Source organism: Salvelinus fontinalis, chromosome 13 (assembly GCF_029448725.1).
Source record: "Salvelinus fontinalis isolate EN_2023a chromosome 13, ASM2944872v1, whole genome shotgun sequence".
Classification (NCBI taxonomy): Eukaryota; Metazoa; Chordata; class Actinopteri; order Salmoniformes; family Salmonidae; genus Salvelinus; species Salvelinus fontinalis.
This window is the reverse complement of record NC_074677.1, coordinates 31,159,295-31,184,016: the sequence shown is the minus strand read 5'-3', so window position 1 is coordinate 31,184,016 and position 24,722 is coordinate 31,159,295. Positions and strand designations below refer to the sequence as shown.

The following is a 24,722-nucleotide window of genomic DNA, read 5'->3' as shown; positions in this document are numbered from 1 at the left end:
TACAGCTAGGTAATGAATATAGGCTACACGATCGATAGGGCAATTCACCTATTACAAACAGCCTATGTGAATGCAGTGGACACACAGCTATCTTACCAATATAATGCAAACGCAATGTTGAAAGTAGTAGCCTAGTTATTCATGCATGCAAACAAAAACACTGAATAGCATTTTGGCTTAGAATAATGACGCAACTGCGAATAGGAAGGAACGCAAACAGAAAACAAATACTTAGTTTCCACCATAATTTGCAAATAAATTCATTAAAAATCCTACAATGTGATTTTCTGGATTTTTTTTCTCATTTTGTCTGTCATAGTTGAAGTGTACCTATGATGAAAATTACAGGCCTCTCTCATCTTTTTAAGTGGGAGAACTTGCACAATTGGTGGCTGACTAAATTCTTTTTTGCCCCACTGTACATGCCCCACTTATACCAATTTAAAGGTAATCTTGTTGTTAATCCCACCAAAGTGTCCGATTTCAAATATGCTTTTCAGCGAAAGCACTACAAACGATTATGTTAGGTCACACCAAACCACAATAAGCACAGCCATTTTTCCAGCGAAAGATAGCAATCACAAAAAGCAGAAATATAGCTCAAATTAATCACTAACCTTTGATGATCTTCATCAGATGACACTCATAGGACTTCATGTTACACAATACATGCATGTTTTGTTTGATAAAGTTCATATTTATAACAAAAAATCTGAGTTTACATTGGCGCGTTACATTCACTAGTTCCAAAAACATCCAGTTATAGTGCATAGCCACATCGTTTCAACAGAAATACTCATCATAAATGTAGATGATAATACAAGTTATACACATGCAATTATAGATATACCTCTCCTTAATGCAACCGCTGTCAGATTTCAAAAAAACTATACGGAAAAAGCAAACCATGAAATAATCTGAGTCGGAGCTCAGAACAAGAGTCAAATTAGCCGCCATGTTGGAGTCAACAGAAACCAGAAATTATATGATAAATATTCCCTTACCTTTGATGATCTTCATCACAATGCACTCCCAGGAATCCCAGGTCCACAATAAATGCTTGATTTGTTCAATAATGTCCGTTATTTATGTCCAATTAGCTACTTTTGTTAGCGCGTTTGGTAAACAATTCCAAAGTCACGAAGCGCGTTCACTAAAACCTGACGAAATGTCCAAAAGTTACGTAACAGTCAGTAGAAACATGTCAAACGATGTATTGAATCAATCTTTAGAATGTTGTTAACATAAATCTTGAATAATGTTCCAACCGGAGAATTACATTGACTTCAGATGAGTGATGGAACGGAGCTCCCTCTCATGTGAACGCGCATGGTCAAAGAATGGTCACCTCATGGCACACGTGACTAATTCTCCTATCATTCGGCCCCCCTTCACAGTAGAGTCATCAGACAAAGTTCTACAGACTGTTGACGTCTAGTGGAAGCTGTAGGAAGTGCAAACTCATTCATATCTCGCTGTGATTTCAATGGGATCTTGGTTGAAAATCCACCAGCCTCAGAATTTCCACTTCCTGTTTGGATTTTATCTCAGGTTTTTGCCTGCCATATGAGTTCTGTTATACTCACTGCATAATTCAAACAGTTTTAGAAACTTCAGAGTGTTTCCTATCCAATACAAATAATAATATGCATATATTAGCAACTATGACTGAGGAGTTGGCCGTTTACTCTGGGCACCTCTGTGCACCTTTTATCCAAGCTACTCAATACTGCCCCTGCAGCCGGTCAAACGTTTCGAGTAGCCTTCCACAAGCTTCCCACAATAGGTTGCGTGAATTTTGGCCCATTCCACCTGACAAAGCTGGTGTAACTGAGTCAGTTTTGTAGGCCTCCTTGCTCACACACGCTTTTCAGTTCTGCCCACAAATTTTCTATGGGATTGAGGTCAGGGCTTTGTGATGGCCACTCCAATACCTTAACTTTGTTGTCTTTAAGCCATTTTGCCACAACTTTGGAAGTATGCTTGGGGTCATTGTCCATTTGGAAGACCCATTTGTGACCAAGCTTTAACTTCCTGCCTGATGTCTTGAGATGTTGCTTCAATATATCCACAGAATTTTCCTTCTCATGATGCCATCTATTTTGTGAAGTGCAGCAAAGCAACGCCACAACATGATGCTGCCACCCCCGTGCTTCACGTTTGGGATGGTGTTCTTCGGCTTGCAAGCCTCCCCCTTTTTCCTCCAAACATAACGATGGTAATTATGGCCAAACAGTTCTATTTTTGTTTCATCCGACTAGAGGACATTTCTCCAAAAAGTACGATCTTTGTCCCCATGTGCAGTTGCAAACCGTAGTCTGGCTTTTTTATGGCGGTTTTGGAGCAGTGGCTTCTTCCTTGCTGAGCGGCCTTTCAGGTTATGTCGATATAGGACTCGTTTTACTGTGGATATAGATACTTTGTACCTATTTCCACCAGCATCTTCATAAGGTCCTTTGCTGTTGTTCTGTGATTGATTTGCACGTTTCGCACCAAAGTATGTTCATCTCTAGGAGACAGAATGCGTCTCCTTCCTGAGCGGTATGGCGGCTGCGAGATCCCATGGTGCGTACTATTGTTTGTACAGATGAACGTGGTACCTTCAGGCGTTTGGAAATTGCTCCCAAGGATGAACCAGACTTGGGAGGTCTACAACATTTTTTCTGAGGTCTTGGCTGATTTCTTATGATTTTCCCATGATGTCAAGCAAAGAGGCACTGCACTTGAAGGTAGGCCTTGAAATACATCCACAGGTACACCTCCAATTGACTCAAATTATGTCAATTGGCCTATCAGAAGCTTCTAAAGCCATGAAATAATTTTCTGGAATTTTCCAAGCTGTTTAAAGGCACAGTCAACTTAGTGTATGTAAACTTCTGACCCACTGGAATTGTGATACAGTGAATTTTTAGTGAAATAATCTGTCTGTAAACAGTTGTTGGAAAAATTACTTCATGCATTACTTCAAAGTAGATGGCCTAACAGACTTGCCAAAACTATAGTTTGTTAAACTAGTGGTTGAAAAATAGTGGTTGAAAAATTTGTTTTAATGACTCCAACCTACGTGTATGTAAACTCACAAAATGTGATTCGCAACACAACACAACAAGCTCCTGGGTTTGTAAAACATATATTTATATTTTTTTACGTTTCCGACCCTCAATATAATTGTTCTGAACCGCGAGCTGACCTGCAGGTTGAAACTATTTTTTCAATCGACCCACTAGCTGATTTTTTTTGCGGGTCAACCGTGGGGAACCGTGGGTATCAAACCTGATGCAGGACTCTAATGTGGGCACATCTGTTGGTCTGTCTGTCTGTCTTACTCTCACATGGGATATATCAGCAGATTGTTTGACAGGCTGCTCTGTCAGCCCAGAACCCAGGGGCCACTTGTCACAGCCCAGCCTGATGCGCACACACACACACACACACACACACACACACACACACACACACACACACACACACACACACACACACACACACACACATAGAAGCACCCAAACTAAAAATAACTTGGTTCACACACCAGTGATTGCAATTCTGCACACAGACACACACACATAACGGCCTGCAAATAGACATTTGCACTGTTAAAGGCCTGCCAACAAACACACGCAGATACCTACTTATGGACTAGAAAATACACACATACACAGACACAGAAACAAAACACAGACAACCTAAACATATGGCATCCTCACACACACTCCCCACGCACACACAGTGTCAAGCAATAAACATCCCCACTCACTCACTCAAACAGACAAGGGCCAGCCTCTACGCTCGCTCATACACAAAAAACAGTGCCAACATACCCCCTCTCAGATCACTCTCTTCTCCACCACACTGTCTTGCTCGATCGACAGAGAGGAGATCACAATAACAGCCAGCACTCTGTCCTGCCCTCTGCTCCTCTTAGCAGAGGCCTCCCATTGCATCACTCATCCTAGAGCAAGGTTCCCCAACTGGAGGCCCGTGGGTAATTTTATTTGGCCCTTAAAGTTTTCTGGGCAATTTTGGGACATAAGACTGTAAAAACACCAGAAAATCAGCTCCAAGTAATTTTAATTTAGGAAATCTATTCCAAAGTATTCCTACGCATAGTAGCGAGATATATGTGATCGTATACAAATGTAAGCAAGGTTTGAAATGATTATGTTTTAGTCAAATATTATATCGGTTTGGGCTTCTTGCGGTCTATTTGTAGTCTACAAAAGATTTGTAATTATGTCTGGCCTGCTGACCATCCACTCAACAACAAAAAATCGGCCCAGGGCTGAATCTAGTTGATGATCCTTGTCCTTGAGCCATCCAAGACATTACAAGTGGGCTTCATCAGCCAGCCGGGTGACTAGGTCTGTGTCAATGTCTTTAATGGAACTTTCTAAAATCCCCCTTTTCTCCAACAGGCCTGAGCATGATCACCATCGTTGGCCTGAAGCCCGAGACCTTCTATGAGGTCAAGATGTCTGCCATCAACGGCAAGGGTGAGGGCGAGAGCAGCACTCCCCTGAACTTCAAGACAGAGCCAGTCCGTAAGTGCTTCCCTCCTTCCCTGTTCCCTCCTGCAGAGAGATAGCACTCACCTGACCCGAATGCTTTTCCTCCCTATCACCACCTCGTGTAGTCTAGCCATCCAGCCGTGACCACTTATCCCCCCCAAGCCCCCAGCGCCACATGCATAATGCATCTTCCTTCTGATCTCCTTGAAGGACCAGCCACTGCGCTCCAGGGATGCATTGCCAACTGCCCCCAGCCCGTGTGTCTGTTTGCATTAGCCTTAGCGGAGTTACCAACAACCGGGTTTTCCGGTTTTCAGGGATACATCTATTTTCACCTTTGCTTCCTTTTCCGCTGAAAACTGGATGTGGGAATTCCACTGAGGTGTTTCTCTTATGCCTGTTACGTTAGGTTAGTTTTCATAGAAAGGTTGGGGAAGGAGGGGTGGGGACATACGTTTTTCAGCTAATGGGTGGTGGAAGGGGGGTACCATCCAAATTTCCGTCCTCCCCTCCCTTTCGCTGGTCCTGGTGACCGTAGTGTCTGTGTGTGTTTGTCACACACACACACACACACATCACACACATAGGCCTACAGTGTTTTACCCAGTTCTGGTGTATTTTGTGCTTATCTCCCCATGAGATGTTGTTATTTCTAGCGGGCTAGACAGCCCCCTTCCCTACCCCACATACTACCCCTCCCAACCTTCAGAGCATAATTTGCTAGGTGCAGAAAACATATTGTCTCGTCTCTATCACTGTGTGTCGGCGTTCTCAGTCTACACCACTCAAACTTTTTCCATTTATTGTGAGGCTAACTTCAGTCTGTGCATTTCTGCAAGCTGTTTTGGTTCTTCATGAGGACAATGAAAGACAATATCTACGATGACAACTGTAAATGTTATCAGAGCACAATTCTTTGTCGTTTTGAGATTTTCTCTTGACAGGTATCTGATAGATCAATTCATGCTAATGCATAATCATTCAAATAAAAGGAACAACCCTCGTATCACTCAACCTACACAACACAACATCAAAAACAATTTTGACAAATGTAATTTAAGGCTGCTATTTTGGTGGACTAAAAATCAGTGTAGATGTCAAGGTATTGGCCAAGTGTTATTTTGGTCGTCTGCAACACAGTGGTGACTAGCACTTTAACACATTTGTTAGTAAAGAGGCGCTGTGTGCTTGTGAGTGCACCAATCGGAGAGCCATGCTTACATTTTTCAAGCAAGTTGTAAAAAAAAAATGAACACACATAAGCCTACAGTGTTTTACCCTGTTCTGGTAAAACACACATTTACGATTAGTCTGGACACTGAAGAGTCAATTATTAAGCAATTACTAATTTTAAGATTGGCAAAAAATTTGCCCGGATCTTCAAAACGTGTAAAACATAGTGAATGTTACATTGTGCCTATGCCAGTATAATGGAAGACAACCCTTCCTATAGATTAACGGTATCTTCAGACAAATCAACACTGAGGGTTTGATATTCTGAATCTCAGATGCAGTCACAAGTAAGAAGAGGTTGTTTAAAAAAAAATTAAAAAAATGTTTAAGATAAATCAAAAAAATAAAACATGGAAAAGTGGTGCGTGCATATGTATTCACCCTCTTTGCTATGAAGCCCCTAAATAAGATCTGGTGCAACCAATTACCTTCAGAAGTCACATAATTAGTTAAATAAAGTCCACCTGTGTGCAATCTAAGTGTCACATGATCTGTCACATGATCTCAGTATATATACACCTGTTCTGAAAGGCCCCAGAGTCTGAAACACAACTAAGCAAGGGGCACCACCAAGCAAGCGGCACAAGGAGCTCTCCGTACAGGTCAGGGAAAAAGTTGTGGAGAAGTACAGATCAGGGTTGGGTTATAAAAAATATCCCAAACTTTGAACATCCCACGGAGCACCATTAAATCCATTATTAAAAAATGGAAAGAATATGGCACCACAACAAACCTGCCAAGAGAGGGCCGCCCACCAAAACTCATGGACCAGGCAAGGAGTGCATTAATCAGAGAGGCAACAAAGAGACCAAAGATAACCCTGGAGGAGCTGCAAAGCTCCACAGCGGAGAATGGTGTATCTGTCCATAGGACCACTTTAAGCCGTACACTCCCCAGAGCTGGGCTTTACGGAAAACATATGGAAGAAGGTACTCTGGTCAGATGAGACTAAAATTGAGCTTTTTGGCCATCAAGGAAAATGCTATGTCTGGCGCAAACCCAACACCTCACATCACCCCAAGAACACCATCCCTACAGTGAAGCATGGTGGTGGCAGCATCATGCTGTGGGGATGTTTTTCCTAGGTGGCACTCTTTTCATGCAGGGACTGGGAAACTGGTCAGAATTGTAGTAATGATGGATGGAGCTAAATACAGGGAAATTCTTGAGGGAAACCTGTTTCAGTCTTCCAGTGATTTGAGACTGGGACGGAGGTTCACCTTCCAGGAGGACAATGACCCTAAGCATACTGCTAAAGCAACACTCAAGTGGTTTAAGGAGAAACATTTAAATGTCTTGGAATGGCCTAGTCAAAGCCCAGACCTCAATCCAATTGAGAATCTGTGGTGTATGACTTAAAGATTGCTGTGCACCAGCGGAACCCATCCAACTTGAAGGAGCTGGAGCAGTTTTGCCTTGAAGAACGGGCAAATATCTCAGTGGCTAGATGTGCCAAGCTTATAGAGACATACCCAAAGAGACTTGCAGCTGTAATTGCTGCAAAAGGTGGCTCTACAAAGTATTGACTTTGGGGGGGTGAATAGTTATGCACCCTTAAGTTTTCAGTTTTTTTTCTTATTATTTCTTCTTTGCTTCACAAGAAAAAATATTTTGCATCTTCAAAGTGGGAGGCATGTTGTGTAAATCAAATGATACAAACCCCCCAAAAATCCATTTTAATTCCAGGTTGTAAGGCAACAAAATAGGAAAAATGCCAAGGGGGTGAATACTTTCGTAAGCCACTGTATATGCAGAGTAGCACGGGCATAGGGGGAACATTCATTTTGAAAATATAGAGATGAATTTACTCACAGAACAGTTTATGATTGCGCCTCTTTTTGGATGTTTTATTAAGGCCACTTTACACAGTCACTGGATCTAATTTGTAAGAGCTACGTAATAAAATAGCATAATATGAATCTGCCGAGATTCACACACTGTGGTATCCATCTCAAAACACTGAAGGAATTAGAGAGTTGGAATGGAAAAGCGACCCCATCTTTTATTTTCTCCCTCCTAGTTTGTCAGTCATGCTGAGCGGTGTTGCTGTACGTGATAGTTAAGGTTATTATCTCTAGGTTTATTCACTTCTGATTCAACACATTTAAGGCAGTCTGATTCTGTTTTGCTTCTTGCCACGCTTCCATCTGTGCTTTTCACCCTCTGTGCTTCTGTAGCAACCACCCTTAGCTCCCACTTAGATTGACCCTTTTTTCAGTCTGAAGTCTAGAGGGTTGCCTTGTCCTGTTACTTCATCGTAATTTGGAGCATTGAGTACCATAATAAGTCATAATTTTCTATTACTCTATTTCATAATGTTCTGAATGTTTTCTCACCTTGAAAGTACTGTGACATTATTTGAAGTCTGTCCGGAATGCTAAACATGCCTAATTTATAAGGTAAATTGATTAGGTATGTTTATTTTACGGCTCATGAGCTCTATATATCTATGAAATATTTTTTACTGAAAGTAGTTACAGTGCCTTCAGAAATTGTTCATACCCCTTCTCCTTTTCCACATTTTGTTGTATTGCAGCCTGAATTTAAAATGGATACAATTTTGACTTTTTGTCCCTGGCCTAAACACAATACCCCATAATGTCAAAGTGGAATTTAAACAAAGTAATTCAAAATGAAAAACTGAAGTGTCTTGAGTTAATAAGTATTAAACCCCTTTTTATTGCACGCCTAAATAAGTTCAGGAGTAAAAAAGTCACATAATGAGCTGCATGGATAGTGTTTAACATGAGTTTTGAATGACTACCTCATCTCTGTACTCCACACATACTGTACAAGTATCTGTCCCTCAGTGTCCCCCAGTGAATTTCAAACCCAGATTCAACCATAAAAACCAGGGAGGTTTTCCAATGCCTCGCAAAGAAGGGCACCTATTGGTAGATTGTTTAAAAAAAGCAGACATTGAATACCCCTTTGAGCATAGTGAAGTTATTAATTACACTTTGGATGGTGTATCAATATACCCAGTCATTACAAAGAGAGCAGCATAGCACCCTGCATCCCTCTGCTGGTTTTTCTCTGAAACTAAGCAGGGTTGATTCTGGTTGGTCCCTGGATGGGACCCCAGTTGCTGTTGGAGGGCCAGTAGGAGGCACTCTTTCCTCTGGTCTGAAAATTAAAAATATCCCAATGCCCCATTGGCCTGTGTAAGGTGGTGTATTTTGTCCTGACTCTCTGTGGTCATTAAAGATACCATGGCACTTATTGGGCTTAATTCCCAATCTTGCCCTCATACCATCATGACCACCTAACCATCCCCAGCTTTCAATTGGCTCATTCATCCCCCCTCCTCTCCCCTGTAACTGATCCCCAGGTTGTTGCTGTAGATGAGAATGTGTTCTCAGTCAACTTAACTGGTAAAGTAAGGGTTAAATATACTGAACAAAAATATAAATGCAACAATTTCAAAGATTTTACTGAGTTGCAGTTCATATAACGAAATCAGTCATTTGAAATAAATAAATTAGGCCCTAATCTATGGATTTCACATGACTGGGCGAGGGTGCAGCCGTGGATGGGCCTTGGAGGGCATACGCCCACCCACCCACAGCCAATCAGAATTAGTTTTTCCCCACAAAAGGGCTTTATTACAGACAGAAATACTCAGCAAGACCCCCCCCCCCCCTCCGTGTAATGATCATGCTGTTTAATCAGCTTTTTGATATGCCTTACCTGTCAGGTGGATGGATTATCTTGGCAAAGGATAAATACTAACTAACAGGGATGTAAACAAATTTGTGCACAAAATGTGAGAACCTTTTTTGTGCGTATGGAACATTTCTGTGATTTTTTTTATTGCAACTCATGAAACATGGGACTAACATCTTAGATGTTGCATTTATATTTTTGTTCAGTGTAAAAACAAAGGAAGGAAACTGCTCAGGGATTTCACCATGAGGCCAATGGTTAATTAAAACAGTTAGTTTAATGGCTGTAACAGGAGAAAACTGAGGCTGGATCAACAACATTGTAGTACTCCACAATACTAACCTAAGGAAGGAAGGAAGCCTTTACATAATAAACAATATTCCAAAACATGCATCCTGTTTGCAACAAAGTTGGGGCAAAGCAATTCATTTTTTGTCCTTAATACAAAGTGTTATGTTTGGGGCAAATCCAATACAACACATTACTGAGTACCACTCTCCATATGTTTAAGCATAGTGGTGGCTGCATCATCTTATGGGTGTTGTTGTAATTGTTAAGGACTGGGAAGTTTTTCAGGATAAAAAATAAACAGAATGGAGCTAAGCACAAGCAAAATCCTAGAGGAAAACCTGGTTCAGTCTGCTTTCCTCTGGACACTGGGAGATTAATTCACCTTTCAGAAGGACAATAACCTAAAACACAAGGCCAACTAGAGTTGCCAACCAAGAAAACCGTGAATGTTCCTGAGTGACCAGGTTACAGTTTTGACTTAAATCGTCCTGAAAATCTATGGCAAGACCTGAAAATGTTTGTCAAGCAATGATCAACAACAAATGTGACAGAATTTGTAAACCATCTATTTTTGTAAATTTGATATTTCTGTATTTCATTTTCAATACATTTGCAAAAAATTCTAAAAACTTGTTTTCAATTTGTCATAATAGGGTATTGTGTGTAGATGTTTTTAATCCATTTTGAATTCAGGCTGTAACACAACATAATGTGGAATAGATCAAGATGCGTGAATACTTTCTGAAGGCACTGTATACTTTACCAAAGTGAACTATCCCATTATCACTGTTTGTCATGGTTCATATTTAGTTGTGAAGTGACAGGACAGTCACCTTCTACCATTTTTGTACATTTCTGTTTTAATTGTTTCTGTTTCTTCTGATTTTGTTCATGTTTACCCATCTATTTTTGTTCAATTGGACTTCTCAGGCTATACTTTCACAAGTAAGTTTCTCATCTCCCTGTCTTTGCTTCCTTTTCTTTGACTTTTGTTTTCATTTCATCTATTTATTTTAAACATTTATGTAAAAAACTGAATTAACAATTGCTAGTTGTATAGATGAAAAAAACATATTTTCAATGGACAATTGAATTAGCTTTGTTTCGTTATCTATTTGAATTAAGAATTCTACTTGGCCATTACCTCAAAGCTTTGATTGGGGCATTTGGTATTTGCTTTCAATAAGTTAAAACGCTCACACAATAACTCTTGTCTCAAACATTTCCAGACGGCATACCATTTCATTACTCTAACGTGGACTCAGGTTTGTTTTAGTCATATTGTAGTTTCTAAGCAGACTTTGAGCGTGTAATACATGAGTGACCATGTACCGTGCAATTCCATAGCTCATTTTTAGGCAATTGCTTCTCCCGTGTGCATCTTGTCCCCTCTCCCTTTGTACAGTGAACTGATTGACCCCTGATTGACTTCAAATAGTCACTCAATCCTTAGCCAATTGTACAGATACTCAGTAATTCATATGAACATAATGAGCAATAACAACATGTTGGACAGTGTTTTTGCCCATACAGCAGCGTATACAAACAAAGACAAAGAACTGAGCCGCATTATCAGCCAAAGGGAAATATAAATATTCAGTGCCATTAGTTTCTCAATGATGACTCATTGTTTATGTGGCACAATTTAAATGTAGCCTGAGACATCGGCAACAGACAGGATCCAGCCGTGGTTGGGTTTGATGGTTTGTTGCCGTTCATAAAGGGATACTTTGGGATTTTGGCAATCTGCATCCAGTATGAAGGAAGTTAAGTGGTAGTTTCGTGAGCCAATGCTAACTAGCATTAGCACAATGACTGGACGTCTATTGTATCTACTAGTATGATATCAGTTACCATAGACTTCCAGTCATTGCACTAATGCTAGTTAGCAATTGCACTAACACTAGTCAGCAACTTCCTTCAAACTGCACGCGAGACATAAAAATGGTATCCACAAACTAATCTGACTCTGGCAAAAATTGACAAAATTCTGAAGTATCCCTTTAAGGCATCCCTAATTCACCGGGCATCAGCTTTTCCCCCGGGTTTATTGCATCTCTGTTCAGCCATGACAGTGTGAGGCACCATTACAGAGAAGCCTATTTTTCCCCCTCATAAGACCCTAGTACAAAAGGCAGAGAAGCGCAACAAAGACAATATCTCATAATTATGCTGATTCTTTTATGTGGTTATGTTTGGAGAAGATGGATACCAGCATCTGTTTTTATTGTGGAGGTTAACCTGCCTGGATGGGAGAGGTGATTGGTGGGATAATGGTTTGAACACTCCAAACACACACTTAACATTCACCAGGGCCTGCATGACTAGCCAGGAGCACAGGGATGGCATAGACTTTAGTCTTCTCTGTTGCTGTATGCAGTTACAATACTACTGTATTTCCAGGGTGTAAGGGACAACTTGTAAATCTAGACAAAAGCTGTTGATATTAAATGGCATATAATTAAATAATTACTTTAAAAACATATAGATCTTTTTAATATATATAATATATAATTATGTTATACAAGTTTTAAACTAATCTCCTTTAATTAGTTTGTGTGTGCAGGCGTGTGTGTCATAGTACTAATTTAGGAGGACTCAGGGTTTACAAGATGGGCCATAGTGAATGCTCTCTTGTACATTTCTGTGTCATGCCATTGTTCTACACAGTGTCTCCATCAATTGGGTACAGAAGACATGTCTTAGTTTTTGAAATACAGTGACCCAAGTTAAAACAATTAAAAGTCCATAGTGTCCACAACCACCCTTATAGAAGTCCTACTAGAATAAGAGGTAAGCCAGGTGTCCACAGAACCTGCAAAGGGATATGACGATTCTCTAGGGACTCCACCCGATGACCCACAGAGGGCAGCGGGTAACACAGCTGTTCCTTTAGAAGGGCCCCTCCTTGTTGCCATGACAACACAGAGCCTTGCTCCGGTCAAGGCAACAGAGACCCAGTGACCCATGGCAATAGCCTTGAGGACAACTCTGTAGATTGCATGTATAAGGGGGTCTTACCTCTGTAGGTAGAGGAAGTCACCAGTAAGCCGGCCATGGTGGTCGAGGCTGAGGTGGTGGAAGGAACTATGGAGACTGTTCTAACGTCAGCAACCACACCTCAAATTACATATACAACAGCAGCTACCTCACAAAATGCTCCCTACACACTCACGCAGCTTTCCAGCTGGTGATCTGACGTAATTGAAGAGTGAGTATGCCTTTCTAAGGGATGGCTCAGCCTCTTTCTCCCTGTCTCTTGGCATTTTTCAACTAATTGGTTTTTCAGAAACCCTTCTAACATGATGTGCCTTGGCTATGGCACCATGGAAACCTGGCTATAAATACCTCGTCTGCCTCTCAGCTTTTATGCAATTGCAGTGAAACAAAAATATAATGTTTATTGGTTATTATGTAGCTATCCAAAATGTGATTTCCAGTCTGCTCTAAGCGTCCGTCTCTCCCCAGCACGCTTGTGCGGACCGAATCCCTATTAATAATTAAAAGGTTGAGAAGATTTTTCTTTAGGTCATTTTTGCATTCTCTCAAAATGTATTATCTGCCATGGACCTTACCACAAATATGTGGTTTGCAATATCTGCGGTTTGCCAGACATAGTTGCTGGCCTGCTCATGCAAGACGGATTATCACTCAAATTCTAACCGGTGAAACAACTCTATTGTGAATTTCTGATTGTACTTCTGTTTCTGAACTGATGACAACTTAAAGGCAGTCAAGCAGTGTGAAGCTTCTTTGCGAAGTCGATAGCTTATGAGCATTTCTTGCAAATATCATGACAAAAGAAGGCATGCTTTTTTCAAAGATTTGTGGAATGGATTATTGCTTTCTGCAATGCTGCTCTACTTCCAAATTAAAACATTTCTCCTTTTTAAATTGACAGTGTTCTACCAAGTCTTTTTCAATCTGGGTGGAGTTGTTCTGTTAATGGCCGCAGTGTTACTTTTATCATTTGGTGCCTTTGTCTGCCATACCATTCCTCACCTCATTTACAGTATATCTAAGGAAAGCCTGACCCACTTGAAGCAATAACTTAGGTTCCCTTAGACAGTTCTACCCTCACTTGTGTACAAATAGAGCCTGGTAAATTAGGCATTGATAGTCCATTTTATGGTTCACTTGCACAATATGCTTTTGTCACTAATAACAAGATTTTAGATGTTCACAGTTAATTGAGTCATACAAGAGAATAGTTTTTCATATAACTATTTTCAGCTGACTACCAATGATACATTTTCATTGTCATGAGTCTGCACAAATCTGTGGTTCTTACAAGAACACCTACCTTGTGGGTAATGACTCATGATTATCTTGAGAAAGCAGCTTGGTTGGAATGAATTGTGTTTGTGTTGATAGCGTGGGTTCAATTCTAATGATAATTGTCGAACATAGACCAACAGCTATACAACCTGCTTCAAACAAGGCTTATGGAAACTCATCTTCTGCTCTTAGGAATTTTAATGTGGGGAGGTCAATATGTATTTAGAATTTACAGGGCTACCTGCTGGTGTTCCTAATGAAGATAAGAATATGATAATGTACGTTAAATGAGTGTGAAACTTTAGTTTATTACAGTGAGTGTGAAACTTTAGTTTAATACAGTACAATGTAGGTTCCAGCTGATTTTAATGATAAAACACAGTTAAATACGTTCCATAATAGAAGCATCTCAGGTAATGGTATGAGCAGACCTGTGGAATGACGCATTCTTATGATGAATGTGATGTTGTACTGTACATCAAGATTTTGAAGTGCTCTTGTTCATGAGGTGTTTCATGCTGCTCAGCATAAGCCTTATGTGAAAGTCGATATGACGCTCTATGGTGTGGTGGTGCCAGTGGATGACTGATGTGTACCGAGGGGGTGCTCTGCCATCAGGACGTTCAGTCGTCTGTAACACTAACGACTTGCACTGCCCTCTCTGGGGAATCGCGGGCACCTCTCACCATGTTTTCACCATCTTGCAGTTTCGTCAGTGACACCAACCTTCATTCCTTCAACCAGTGCAGCCCTTAGTGAGTATGCCGGTGTGTCTCCCTCTACCCCCCAATCTCCCTCTCTATGCCTGCTTGGTCTCACCACTGCTTAGTGCTACTCGCTCGGCTTCAGAGACGAGGAGCTACTGATGTACTGTTATTAGTTATAGGGTTGGTCAGTGATACAGAGAGACAGTCAGGCAGTCACTGACTCTGCTCACTGCTTCAAACCTTAGTATAGTTCCACTGACTAACCTCAGCCAGCAAGAAACAGGTTGCCCTCTACTTAAAACAGGTTGCCCTCCACTTAAAACAGGTTGCCCTCTACTTAAAACAGGTTGCCCTCTACTTAAAACAGGTTGCCCTCTACTTAAAACAGGTTGCCCTCTACTTAAAACAGGTTGCCCTCTACTTAAAACAGGTTGCCCTCTACTTAAAACAGGTTGCCCTCCACTTAAAACAGGTTGCCCTCTACTTAAAACAGGTTGCCCTCTACTTAAAACAGGTTGCCCTCTACTTAAAACAGGTTGCCCTCCACTTAAAACAGGTTGCCCTCTACTTAAAACAGGTTGCCCTCTACTTAAAACAGGTTGCCCTCTATTTAAAACAGGTTGCCCTCTACTTAAAACAGGTTGCCCTCTACTTAAAACAGGTTGCCCTCTACTTAAAACAGGTTGCCCTCTACTTAAAACAGGTTGCCCTCTACTTAAAACAGGTTGCCCTCTACTTAAAACAGGTTGCCCTCTACTTAAAACAGGTTGCCCTCTATTTAAAACAGGTTGCCCTCTACTTAAAACAGGTTGCCCTCTATTTAAAACAGGTTGCCCTCTACTTAAAACAGGTTGCCCTCTACTTGATATGAATTCAGTTAACCCCAAACGCATGTATTACAAAACACTGTGCTTTTGGTATCGGCCCCCCCCCAGTTTGGCGTGTGTTTGATTTCAAGGAATTTAGAGTGGGTTTTACAGACATTCTTCTTTAATGTCGAAGCAGTGCAGTGCAGCATGCAGCACACATCTGATTACAGGATTGATCACTGTAACATTAGCTAACACTGCTGCATGTTGTCTGATTAGTCTAAAGAAGGGAGTTACCGTCCGGCCATTAACTAACATCTCCACCATTAGCTTTAGCACACCTAGAGCTTCTCTGCCCTTTAGATATATAGCTAGTCTCCTTATTTTGTACATTCCATTCTCTGTCTTTCTTCTGTCTTTCCCCCGGTGGCTATGGTATTGACAATGACGTCAGATAATATTTGGGGTGTTCCATGGCTAACCATGACAGAGTGCATTTCATATACACTACATGACCAGAGGTATGTGGACACCTGCTCGCCGAACATCTCATTCCAAAATCATGGTCATTAACATGGAGTTGGTCCCTCCTTTGCTGCTATAACAGCCTCCCACTCTTCTTGGAAGGAGGGCCACAAGAGCATTAGTGAGGTTGGCCACTGATGTTGGGCGCCTATGCCTGGCTCGCAGTCGTCGTTCCAATTCTTTCCAAAGGTGTTCGATGGGGTTGAGGTCAGGGCTCTGTGCAGGCCAGTCAAGTTCTTCCATACTGATCTCGACAAACCACTTCTGTATGGACCTCGCTTTGTGCACGGGGGCATTGTCATGCTGAAACAAGAAAGCGCCTTCCCCAAACTGTTGCCACAAGGTTGGAAGCACAGAATCGTCTAGAATGTCATTGTATGCTGTACTGTTAAGATTTCCCTTCACTTGATCTAACGGTCCTAGTCCGAACCATGAAAAACAGCCCCAGACCATTATTCCTCCTCCAACAAACTTTACAGTTAGCACTATGCATACGAGCAGGTAGCTCCTGGCATCCGCCAAACCAAGATTCGTCCGTCGGACTGCCAGATGGTGAAGCGTGATTAATCACTCCAAAGAACACATTTCCACTGCTCCAGTGTCCAATGGTGGCGAGCTTTACACCACTCCAGCCGATTGCGCATTGTGATCTTAGGCTTGTGTGCCCTGCTCGGCCATGGAAACCCATTTCATGAAGCTCCTGATGAACAGTTCTTGTGCTGACGTTGCTTCCAGAGGATGTTTTGATCTCCGTAGTGAGTGTTGCAACCTAGGACAGACGATTTTTACACACTACACGCTTCAGCACTCGGCGGTCCCGTTCTCTGAGCTTGTGTGGCCTACCACTTTGCGGCTGAGCCGTTGTTGCTCCTAGATGTTTCCCCTTCACAATAACAGCACTTACAGTTGACCCAACTCGAGCAGGGCAGAAATTTGACGAACTGACTTGCTGGAAAGGTGGTATCCTATGACGGTGCCACATTGAAAGTCACTGAGCTCTTCAGTAAGGCCATTCTACTGCCAATGTTTGTCTATGGAGATTGCATGGCTAGGTGCTTGATTTTATACACCTGTCAGCAACGGGTGTGACTGAAATAGCCGAATACACTCATTTGAAGGGGTGTCCACATACTTTTGTATATATAGTGTACTTGTGTCTAAGGGAGCCTGGTTTGACAGACAGAAAAACAAAACAGATTATTCTGACAGACTGGGGATTTCTGAAAGATAACTGATCTTTGATTTTTTTTTAAAGAGAGGGTGACAGTGTCTGCTACTTTCAATTGGACAATGTTGTGCTTCCGGCAGCATGCTGTGCTCTGGAGCATGGCTATAGTGATAGTAATACAATAAATAACATGAAGACCAGATAGCGTTGAAAACAGACAGCTGGGCCCGGTTTCCTGATAGCAATGAATTTAGGCTTACGAGTGTTTTAACAATGTATCTTTCTTACAAACAGTCGAAGATGTAACATGCGTTTCCCAAAACACCACGCAGAGAACGGTCACTAAGTGCGTCGTTAGAGCGTGTGTCGATACTGATAGGATTGAAAGAAATGGAGCGCTGATCTGGATCAGCTTTCCCCATTCAAATATTTCCTTAACATTAGAATTATTTCACAATACTGACAACGGATCAGCTCCTAAAGAGATATTACCACCTACAGCTGCAAATATTGAGGCGGCTTATTTTAATGCTTCCCAATAAAAATGCCTACTAAATCACCAATTTGGCACATCATTGCGCACATGTTAGGCTACACATTACAAATGACAGACAGTAGTCTACAAGTAGCAAAATATATCTAAATTAATTGAACACTAAGTGTATTTCAACATGATTGAAATAGGCCTATAGCCTACTGTTTATATTTTAATGCAGTCATCTCGGGTTTTCATTTAAATCATATTTTTATACGTCGCTTGTTTGTATCAATTGCAAATACATTGGTAACTTTGTATTTGTAGTCAACAAATTATCGCTAGTCACAGATAGACGGATAACGTATGTGATTCTATGTTCAGCGGAGATCTTCTGTGTATAAAATGACGCGGGAGGGCAAAAAAAGCATATAATGATGCATTTAGCTGTTCTAAGAGTGGTCTAATGCAGGCGTTAGATTCCGAGCGTTTTCAAGTACAACGTTAATAATGATGTTTTTGGGGAACAGCTCGGTGATTTAACGATGCTCCTACGAAGGTTCTAACGATGAGTTTAGCCTTAAGATGCTTTTGTGAAACTGGGCCCAGGACTTTAATTTTCCCAGTATCTTTAACAGATTTATGAATACCAAACAGTAGGGATGTTAATCTGTCCTAACATAATCCTGTGACTCATGAAAAGAGAAGGAAGAAAGGGAGGGATAAAATAAAAATGCTCAGGTGGCAAAGAATGAGAGGCATGGATGAGCAACTTCTTATTATAAGATAAAGCTATGCTCTTTTATATCATGTTACTGAGACTCATGGTTGTTGATGACAGTTACTGGTGAGATCATTTTTTTATTGATTAGAAAACGTGGTTTGTTTGCAGGATAGTGTGTTTTAATGAGGATTTTGAAGTTCCCACATTGGTAACCTAGCCATATGTTTCATGCTCTTGGGATAGGTAAAGGCTACATACATGTTCGGGAAAGGTAAATCAGGTTTCCCTAAGGTATTGTTAGGATAAACATAGGTGATTTGATTGGCTGTAAATTAGGAAGCTGCTATGGGTCAACATTGGGTCCTCGTGTGTGTGTGTGTGTGTGTGTGTGTGTGTGTGTGTGTGTGTGTGTGTGTGTGTGTGTGTGTGTGTGTGTGTGTGTGTGTGTGTGTGTGTGTGTGTGTGTGTGTGTGTGTGTGTGTGTGTGTGTGTGTGTGTGTGTGTGTGTGTGTGTGTGTGCTATTTGTTGAATTGCTGGTATCTATCTACTGTGAAAAATATAAGGAAGCCTGAGGAACTATTTTGTAGGTCATGTACCAGGCTAACCAATATACATCATATAACAGCTGTATAATAACAATGCTCTATTAGTTACTAATTCGATTTTGACTCACCTGTAGAATGATAAGTTGTAGAGCTTATAGGCTCTATGTAACTAATATTAACAAATCAGTAATTATTCAATACTGATTGCCTTCACGTGTGATTAGTATTCTAGTTAGCTAAATGTGAAAAATGGCATGAGGGATTTTTCCTCAAGGCTTCAGGTGTGTTAACAAGTGTGCGTTCCTTATATGCATTTGATACCAGGTAATTGGAGTAAGTATTATTTTTTTTTTTACCGTTATTTTACCAGGTAAGTTGACTGAGAACACGTTCTCATTTGCAGCAACGACCTGGGGAATAGTTACAGGGGAGAGGAGGGGGATGAATGAGCCAATTGTAAACTGGGGATTATTAGGTGACCATGATGGTTTGAGGGCCAGATTGGGAATTTGTTACATGTATGTTACATGTCTAATGATGTTTATAATTGATTAAACGAGGTTCAGAGTCCACTCAGTGTTGCTATGATTCATGTTTATTTCCTCTATGAACATATTGAACATTATTTCTTAAAGTATGGGACTTTATACTATGGTATGGGTTTATTCTGCATTCTCATACATCGAGGCCATATATTTTGACAATATGACCTCAGAGATACAGTATGTATCCTAAAGTTCTACAATGTGTGAGGACTTCAGCTATCTCATTTAGCTATCTCATCTGTTGCTGATCAACCCCCCCACCTGCAAATGTGGTCATATTGTTGTTGTCATATACCATATTTAGTTGCACATATGACATTTGACAATGTGCTTTGTCAATCAGTATTGTCAATACTGCAGAGTTTCCTCTGGTTTTCTTTTCTTTTACACAACTTGGTTGGAGCCAAAATGTACAATGTACACAGAAAACAAGGTTCTATGAAGACCCTTTAAGGTCAAGAGTTTACCTAAATATATGCTACAGTCTTATACAAAGCCATTATTTTGTTTGTGTAGAAATAGAGTATGAAAAATTCCAGTCCAGAGGAAATACTGTTTCAAAGAAAGATGCATGAGGCAATTTTGGACGGACAGCATTTCATGGAATTGGCATCTAGTTCACACAAAAACATTACAGTGACATATCTTAGCCTGCGTATATGAGCCTGCTTATTCCTGGTCATGACATATCTATTCAATACACTGAAAACCCGAAACTGGATGTCTTTAAAATGCTTCATGTATCTAGTTGCTGTACATGTTTTCTATGTCTATTTGATGTGTAAAGAAGTTCTGTTGTGAACTTATGTATTTCTTTTTGTCATTTGTGTTTCTGTTTTGTATCATTTTGTCTTTAACTTTCTTATTGTTTTGTATCTTACCCATGTTTACATCATTTAAAAAATGTTTTGTATTTTCCATGTGACCCCCCCCCCCCCCACTTTCCTTTCAACCAATCATGTGCCTGCGTATCATATGACTTTGTCATGTGGCTCTTGCATGGTGCTGATGATGTCGTCTTCGTTGGTGAACAGAAGGTAATTTTTTTTGTTCTGTTTGGTCAATTCGTATTATATCAATAAGCATCAGTGGGAAACTAGATTTGATTTTAAGCTAAAATAATCTACTTTGATAGAACAATAGAGAGCAACCATTGAATAGATTTTGACCTTAGGTCAACCTGCATTCTATCCAATAATATTACTACAATTGTATGTAGACTTGGTATCCCACTAAGAGAGAGGGTATAATTCACGTTTTTTCTGAGAGGTGTATATTTCCCTCATTGCCTTCTTAAAAGCTATACATCACATAATATAGTACATATGCTGCTATATAGCTATCAGTGAGCATTACATAATGAAGTTGGAGATAAGCAAATGATTGACCTCTAACCCTGATGTATTTTCTAGAGTTTTCTTTTTTGGTGCCGCCGATGGCTATCATATGCAAACAGAACATATTTTTAAAGCACTTTTTTGAAACCATCACCTATAGCAACTGCATCGCACTCTCATTGAATTTTATTTACCTGGATTGACCTACTCATCCATGGAGTTAATTCCTTTTCAAACTCTGTCTCCCAGAATGCTTTTCTGGACAGACTAACAGTGGTATTCACCCCATATTACTGCATGCATGCAAGTTCACTCCTCTTTCCTCCAACTCCCTTGTTTCTTTTCTACTGTCTCACCAGACAGAAAGTTCTAGTCTGTCTGCATGTATGTCCTGTCTGTCTGTCTGTGTTTGTCTTCCAGAGTGCCTCTGTGTTATTCACATGTATTGATACAGACTGAAAACTTACAGTCCCATTTACAATTCATGAGTTCTTTAACCCATCTGGTGTGACAATAATCCTTCCATTGCATTTGGGCACAACAAACCTATCAATAAGCTAATTTGTTCACACATGCGGGGATGTCTTTAAAAGAGTTGGAAAAGTGAATAATAATTTAGGTGATTCAGGGAAGGTAGCTCAAGTTTTATTTACTCCAGAGCATAATTGCCTTTAACCATGTCAGTTCATGTCAGTTAGAGTAAAGGATCTGACAAATAAAACCTTTTTGTCTAATGTAACATTCAGAAATTGATATGATGAATATATGCACTACTGTGCAGACACACTTAAAGTAATGCTATCTGTACAGTATTTATTTAGGGAGACCAATAAAAAGGTTGAGTTATTGTTGCATCAGATGAAAATGGGGATGATCATGCGACTATCACAAATTGATACTTCAAAATATACCCGAATCACTACATATTGAATAAAAGCGGTGTTTGCATGATAGAGCATGTTTTTGTTAATATCGCTAATTCATGTATAACCTTAATGGCTCTTCTTTCTTCTTAGCATTTGGAAAAACCTCACCTAACTGGGAATGATGCTCATGACTGGATAAACTATGAATATAACTCTCTGTACATGCCACCATTTTGACTGCTTTTTCTTATCACTAACCCTGTTTATTTCAATTCCGGCATCATATCATGCTTATTACTCCAAGACTATTTATTCTAATGCATTTTCAAGAGAATGTAATCAGATAATCTGAGATCAAGAACAAGTGCCTTCACGCATGCCTAATTGACTAATTGGGTAATCCCTGCAATTAATGTTTGAAGTGTCATTAATTAAGATACAACTCAATTTAAATAAAAATGAAAGAAAGTACTCAGCTTTTCAGGGCCAAGGTAGAGGATAATGAAAAATCCAATCATCATAGGATTCAGTCAGGTTGAAGTCAGGGAGCTTTAGGCCAAGATCCACTTGATCGGGTGGGCAAAAGTGGAGCAGGTTTCAACTGTCTGTCTTTAACCCTATGATTTCTTATTTTTCTTACGTTATTTTGGTTGAAGTCAAAGGAGGTGGTCCAAACAGACTTCCATGCTGAAGTATAATTGAAAGTCCAACATTAATATTCCCTCCTGCACTGGAACCATTTCTCCTGCCTGGAACCATTTCTGTTGTCTACTGCTCTTTCACTGCCCTCTGTGAGAATGATCCACTCTCAGAGTTCAATGGTGGATAAATATCATCAGGGTGATCATGGGCAACAATGCTCCCTCAAGCATGGCACTGAGCTTCAAAACTTGTACCAGTTGTGACCTAAGGTCAGGGTGTCTGACTGCAACATTTCAGGAAAAAAAGACATACAAATGGGACAGTAAATCATCTCCTTTGATCTCAGCAAAAAACAAACAGTTCGGTGTACATTGCAGATGTGCTGCAGCAGCCAATTGAAACCTGATACCACCTTTTGGGCGGTTAGTGATAGTGGGGAGTAGAATACTGGAGCTGTATGTAACATGCTGTGTTCTGCATGAGTTATTTTAATAGCATATTCACACCGCTAACTGTGTGTAACCAATGTGCCCATGATGAATGAGGTATGGTGATTGAAGTCTCCTCCCTAAACTCTCTTTGACTGAGGTGACATGGCTGTAAATTTGAACGCTAACATCATTAGACACGAACACAGGCACTCTCAAAAGGTGCACACACACATACTGTACACATGCTGGAACACACCGACCCTCCCTTCCCAGCAGATCACGATTATGTTATTAAATGTAATAGAGTAACATGTCTAATCAAGACGAGGAGGCTAATTAGCCTGTGTCCCTGTCATTAGCCTGGAGGAGAGGCCAGATAACGAGCTGCTCCTGAAGGAGAATTACATCTCCCCACCGGCTCACCCCACTACCCACGGCCCTCACCCCACTACCCACTGCCCTCACTGTCCCTCTGTCATAAAATCGCCCTTGAGTCTGAGGGACAAAACTTAATTGTATCGTCTTGTAACATCCTCTGCTACTGTAAAGACAATCCATTTGTGGTCTAGATGTACGACATTTAAAGCAGTAAATACACAAAAACCAGAGACAAGGGATTGGCATTAAGTGTGTATCCCACAGTGATTTGGGCTCCTAAAGCAATGGGGCAGGATGGGGACGTGTGTTGGTTCTCCAACAATGGGCTTTGATGAGGGACAGATGCATTCAGCCATGCCACCTGCATTAAGGGCCAAGGGCAGGAGACTGAGCTGAGCATGTAGGTCGTTGCCATGGTAACTGACTGACCGCTGTATCCCGCTATGTCCCGTTTAGGGGAGCCCAGTCCCCCTAAGCTGGAAAGCAAGCTGCAGACCATGGGCAACGCCCTCAAGGTCAACTGGATCAAGCAGGACGATGGGGGCTCGCCCATCAAACATTACCTGATCAGATACAGGGCTGTGAGTATGACAGGACAAGGAGGTAACGCTGTGTATACCGCTTTCCTTCCTGGTTTTCCCCCAAAATAGGATTTTCAGAGTATTTATTACGTATCTCCCCTGTTTGATTGTACTGTGATGATTTCAGTTTAGCAAAACGCACATAGACTTATGGATATACATATGAAAAACTGAGGAATGGATCACATGATTTGAACAGATTGACAACAGATCACTATTGTGTTTATGCCTAGATTGATAAATGGTTAGGGATTCATGTAGGGAGATTCATGGATGGCCAAAAAAGTGTGAATGCATAGAAACATTTTACAGTGATATAAAGTGATGGGCAGTTTGCTTGAGTGTCATAGCCACGGATGTCTGAGTCCTGTCTGAGTGTTTCACCCCCCCCCCCCCCCCCCCCCTTTTCTGCGACCTTCCCTAGAAGCACGTTTCGGACTGGAAGCCGGAGATCCGTCTGCCCCATGGCAGTGAGTACGTGGTGCTGAGCAGCCTGGACTGGAACACGGAGTATGAAGTCTACGTGGTGGCCGAGAACCAGCAGGGCAAGTCCCAGCCCGGCACCATCTCCTTTAGGACTGCAGCAGAGCCTACCGCCATCCCAGGTACTGCCCCCCCACCCTGCACCTCAACGACACACACACTGCCAACAGAAACACTGCCACCGTGACCAGATGTATCTATGTTTATTCCTCCAGTCCTTCACCCAAATGGACTTCTAGTCAGGTCTTGAGACAACCGTAGTGCTGACACAGATGTAGACGTCATTCCTCTGTCCTGATATGTTGGGTTAACCTGTTGGGGTAATTGATTGGTTTGAACCTTTCTGCTGGATGATATTTTCATTCCTTTTTGATTTGAAGGTGGAGTTGTAATCGGCACACCCTCATCAAGTTGTTCATCTCAAAAGAAGGCTGGAAAAAGACAAAAGTTAGACAGATAAAGAACTGAGTAGCAAAGTCCACTTCTGACTTCTGTCAGGGCTACCTCAGGGATCATATTTATTAATCTG

The 24,722-nt window shown here is 41.1% G+C and overlaps 1 protein-coding gene across 7 annotated transcripts in view; it reads left to right on the top strand.

Annotated features, from left to right (window-relative positions):
• LOC129868437 (neural cell adhesion molecule 1-like) overlaps positions 1–24,722 on the top strand; it is a 341,207-nt gene that overhangs the window by 292,204 nt on the left and 24,281 nt on the right. For 4 of the 7 annotated variants that reach the window (XM_055942410.1, XM_055942408.1, XM_055942412.1 and 1 more), the window contains 4 exons: positions 4,416–4,541; positions 14,684–14,731; positions 23,586–23,710; positions 24,135–24,315. In XM_055942410.1, coding sequence (XP_055798385.1) covers positions 4,416–4,541; positions 14,684–14,731; positions 23,586–23,710; positions 24,135–24,315 — 480 coding nt within the window. The remainder of the gene's footprint in view (positions 1–4,415; positions 4,542–14,683; positions 14,732–23,585; positions 23,711–24,134; positions 24,316–24,722) is intronic. The other 3 variants (XM_055942409.1, XM_055942413.1, XM_055942415.1) reach the window with 1 other exon arrangement.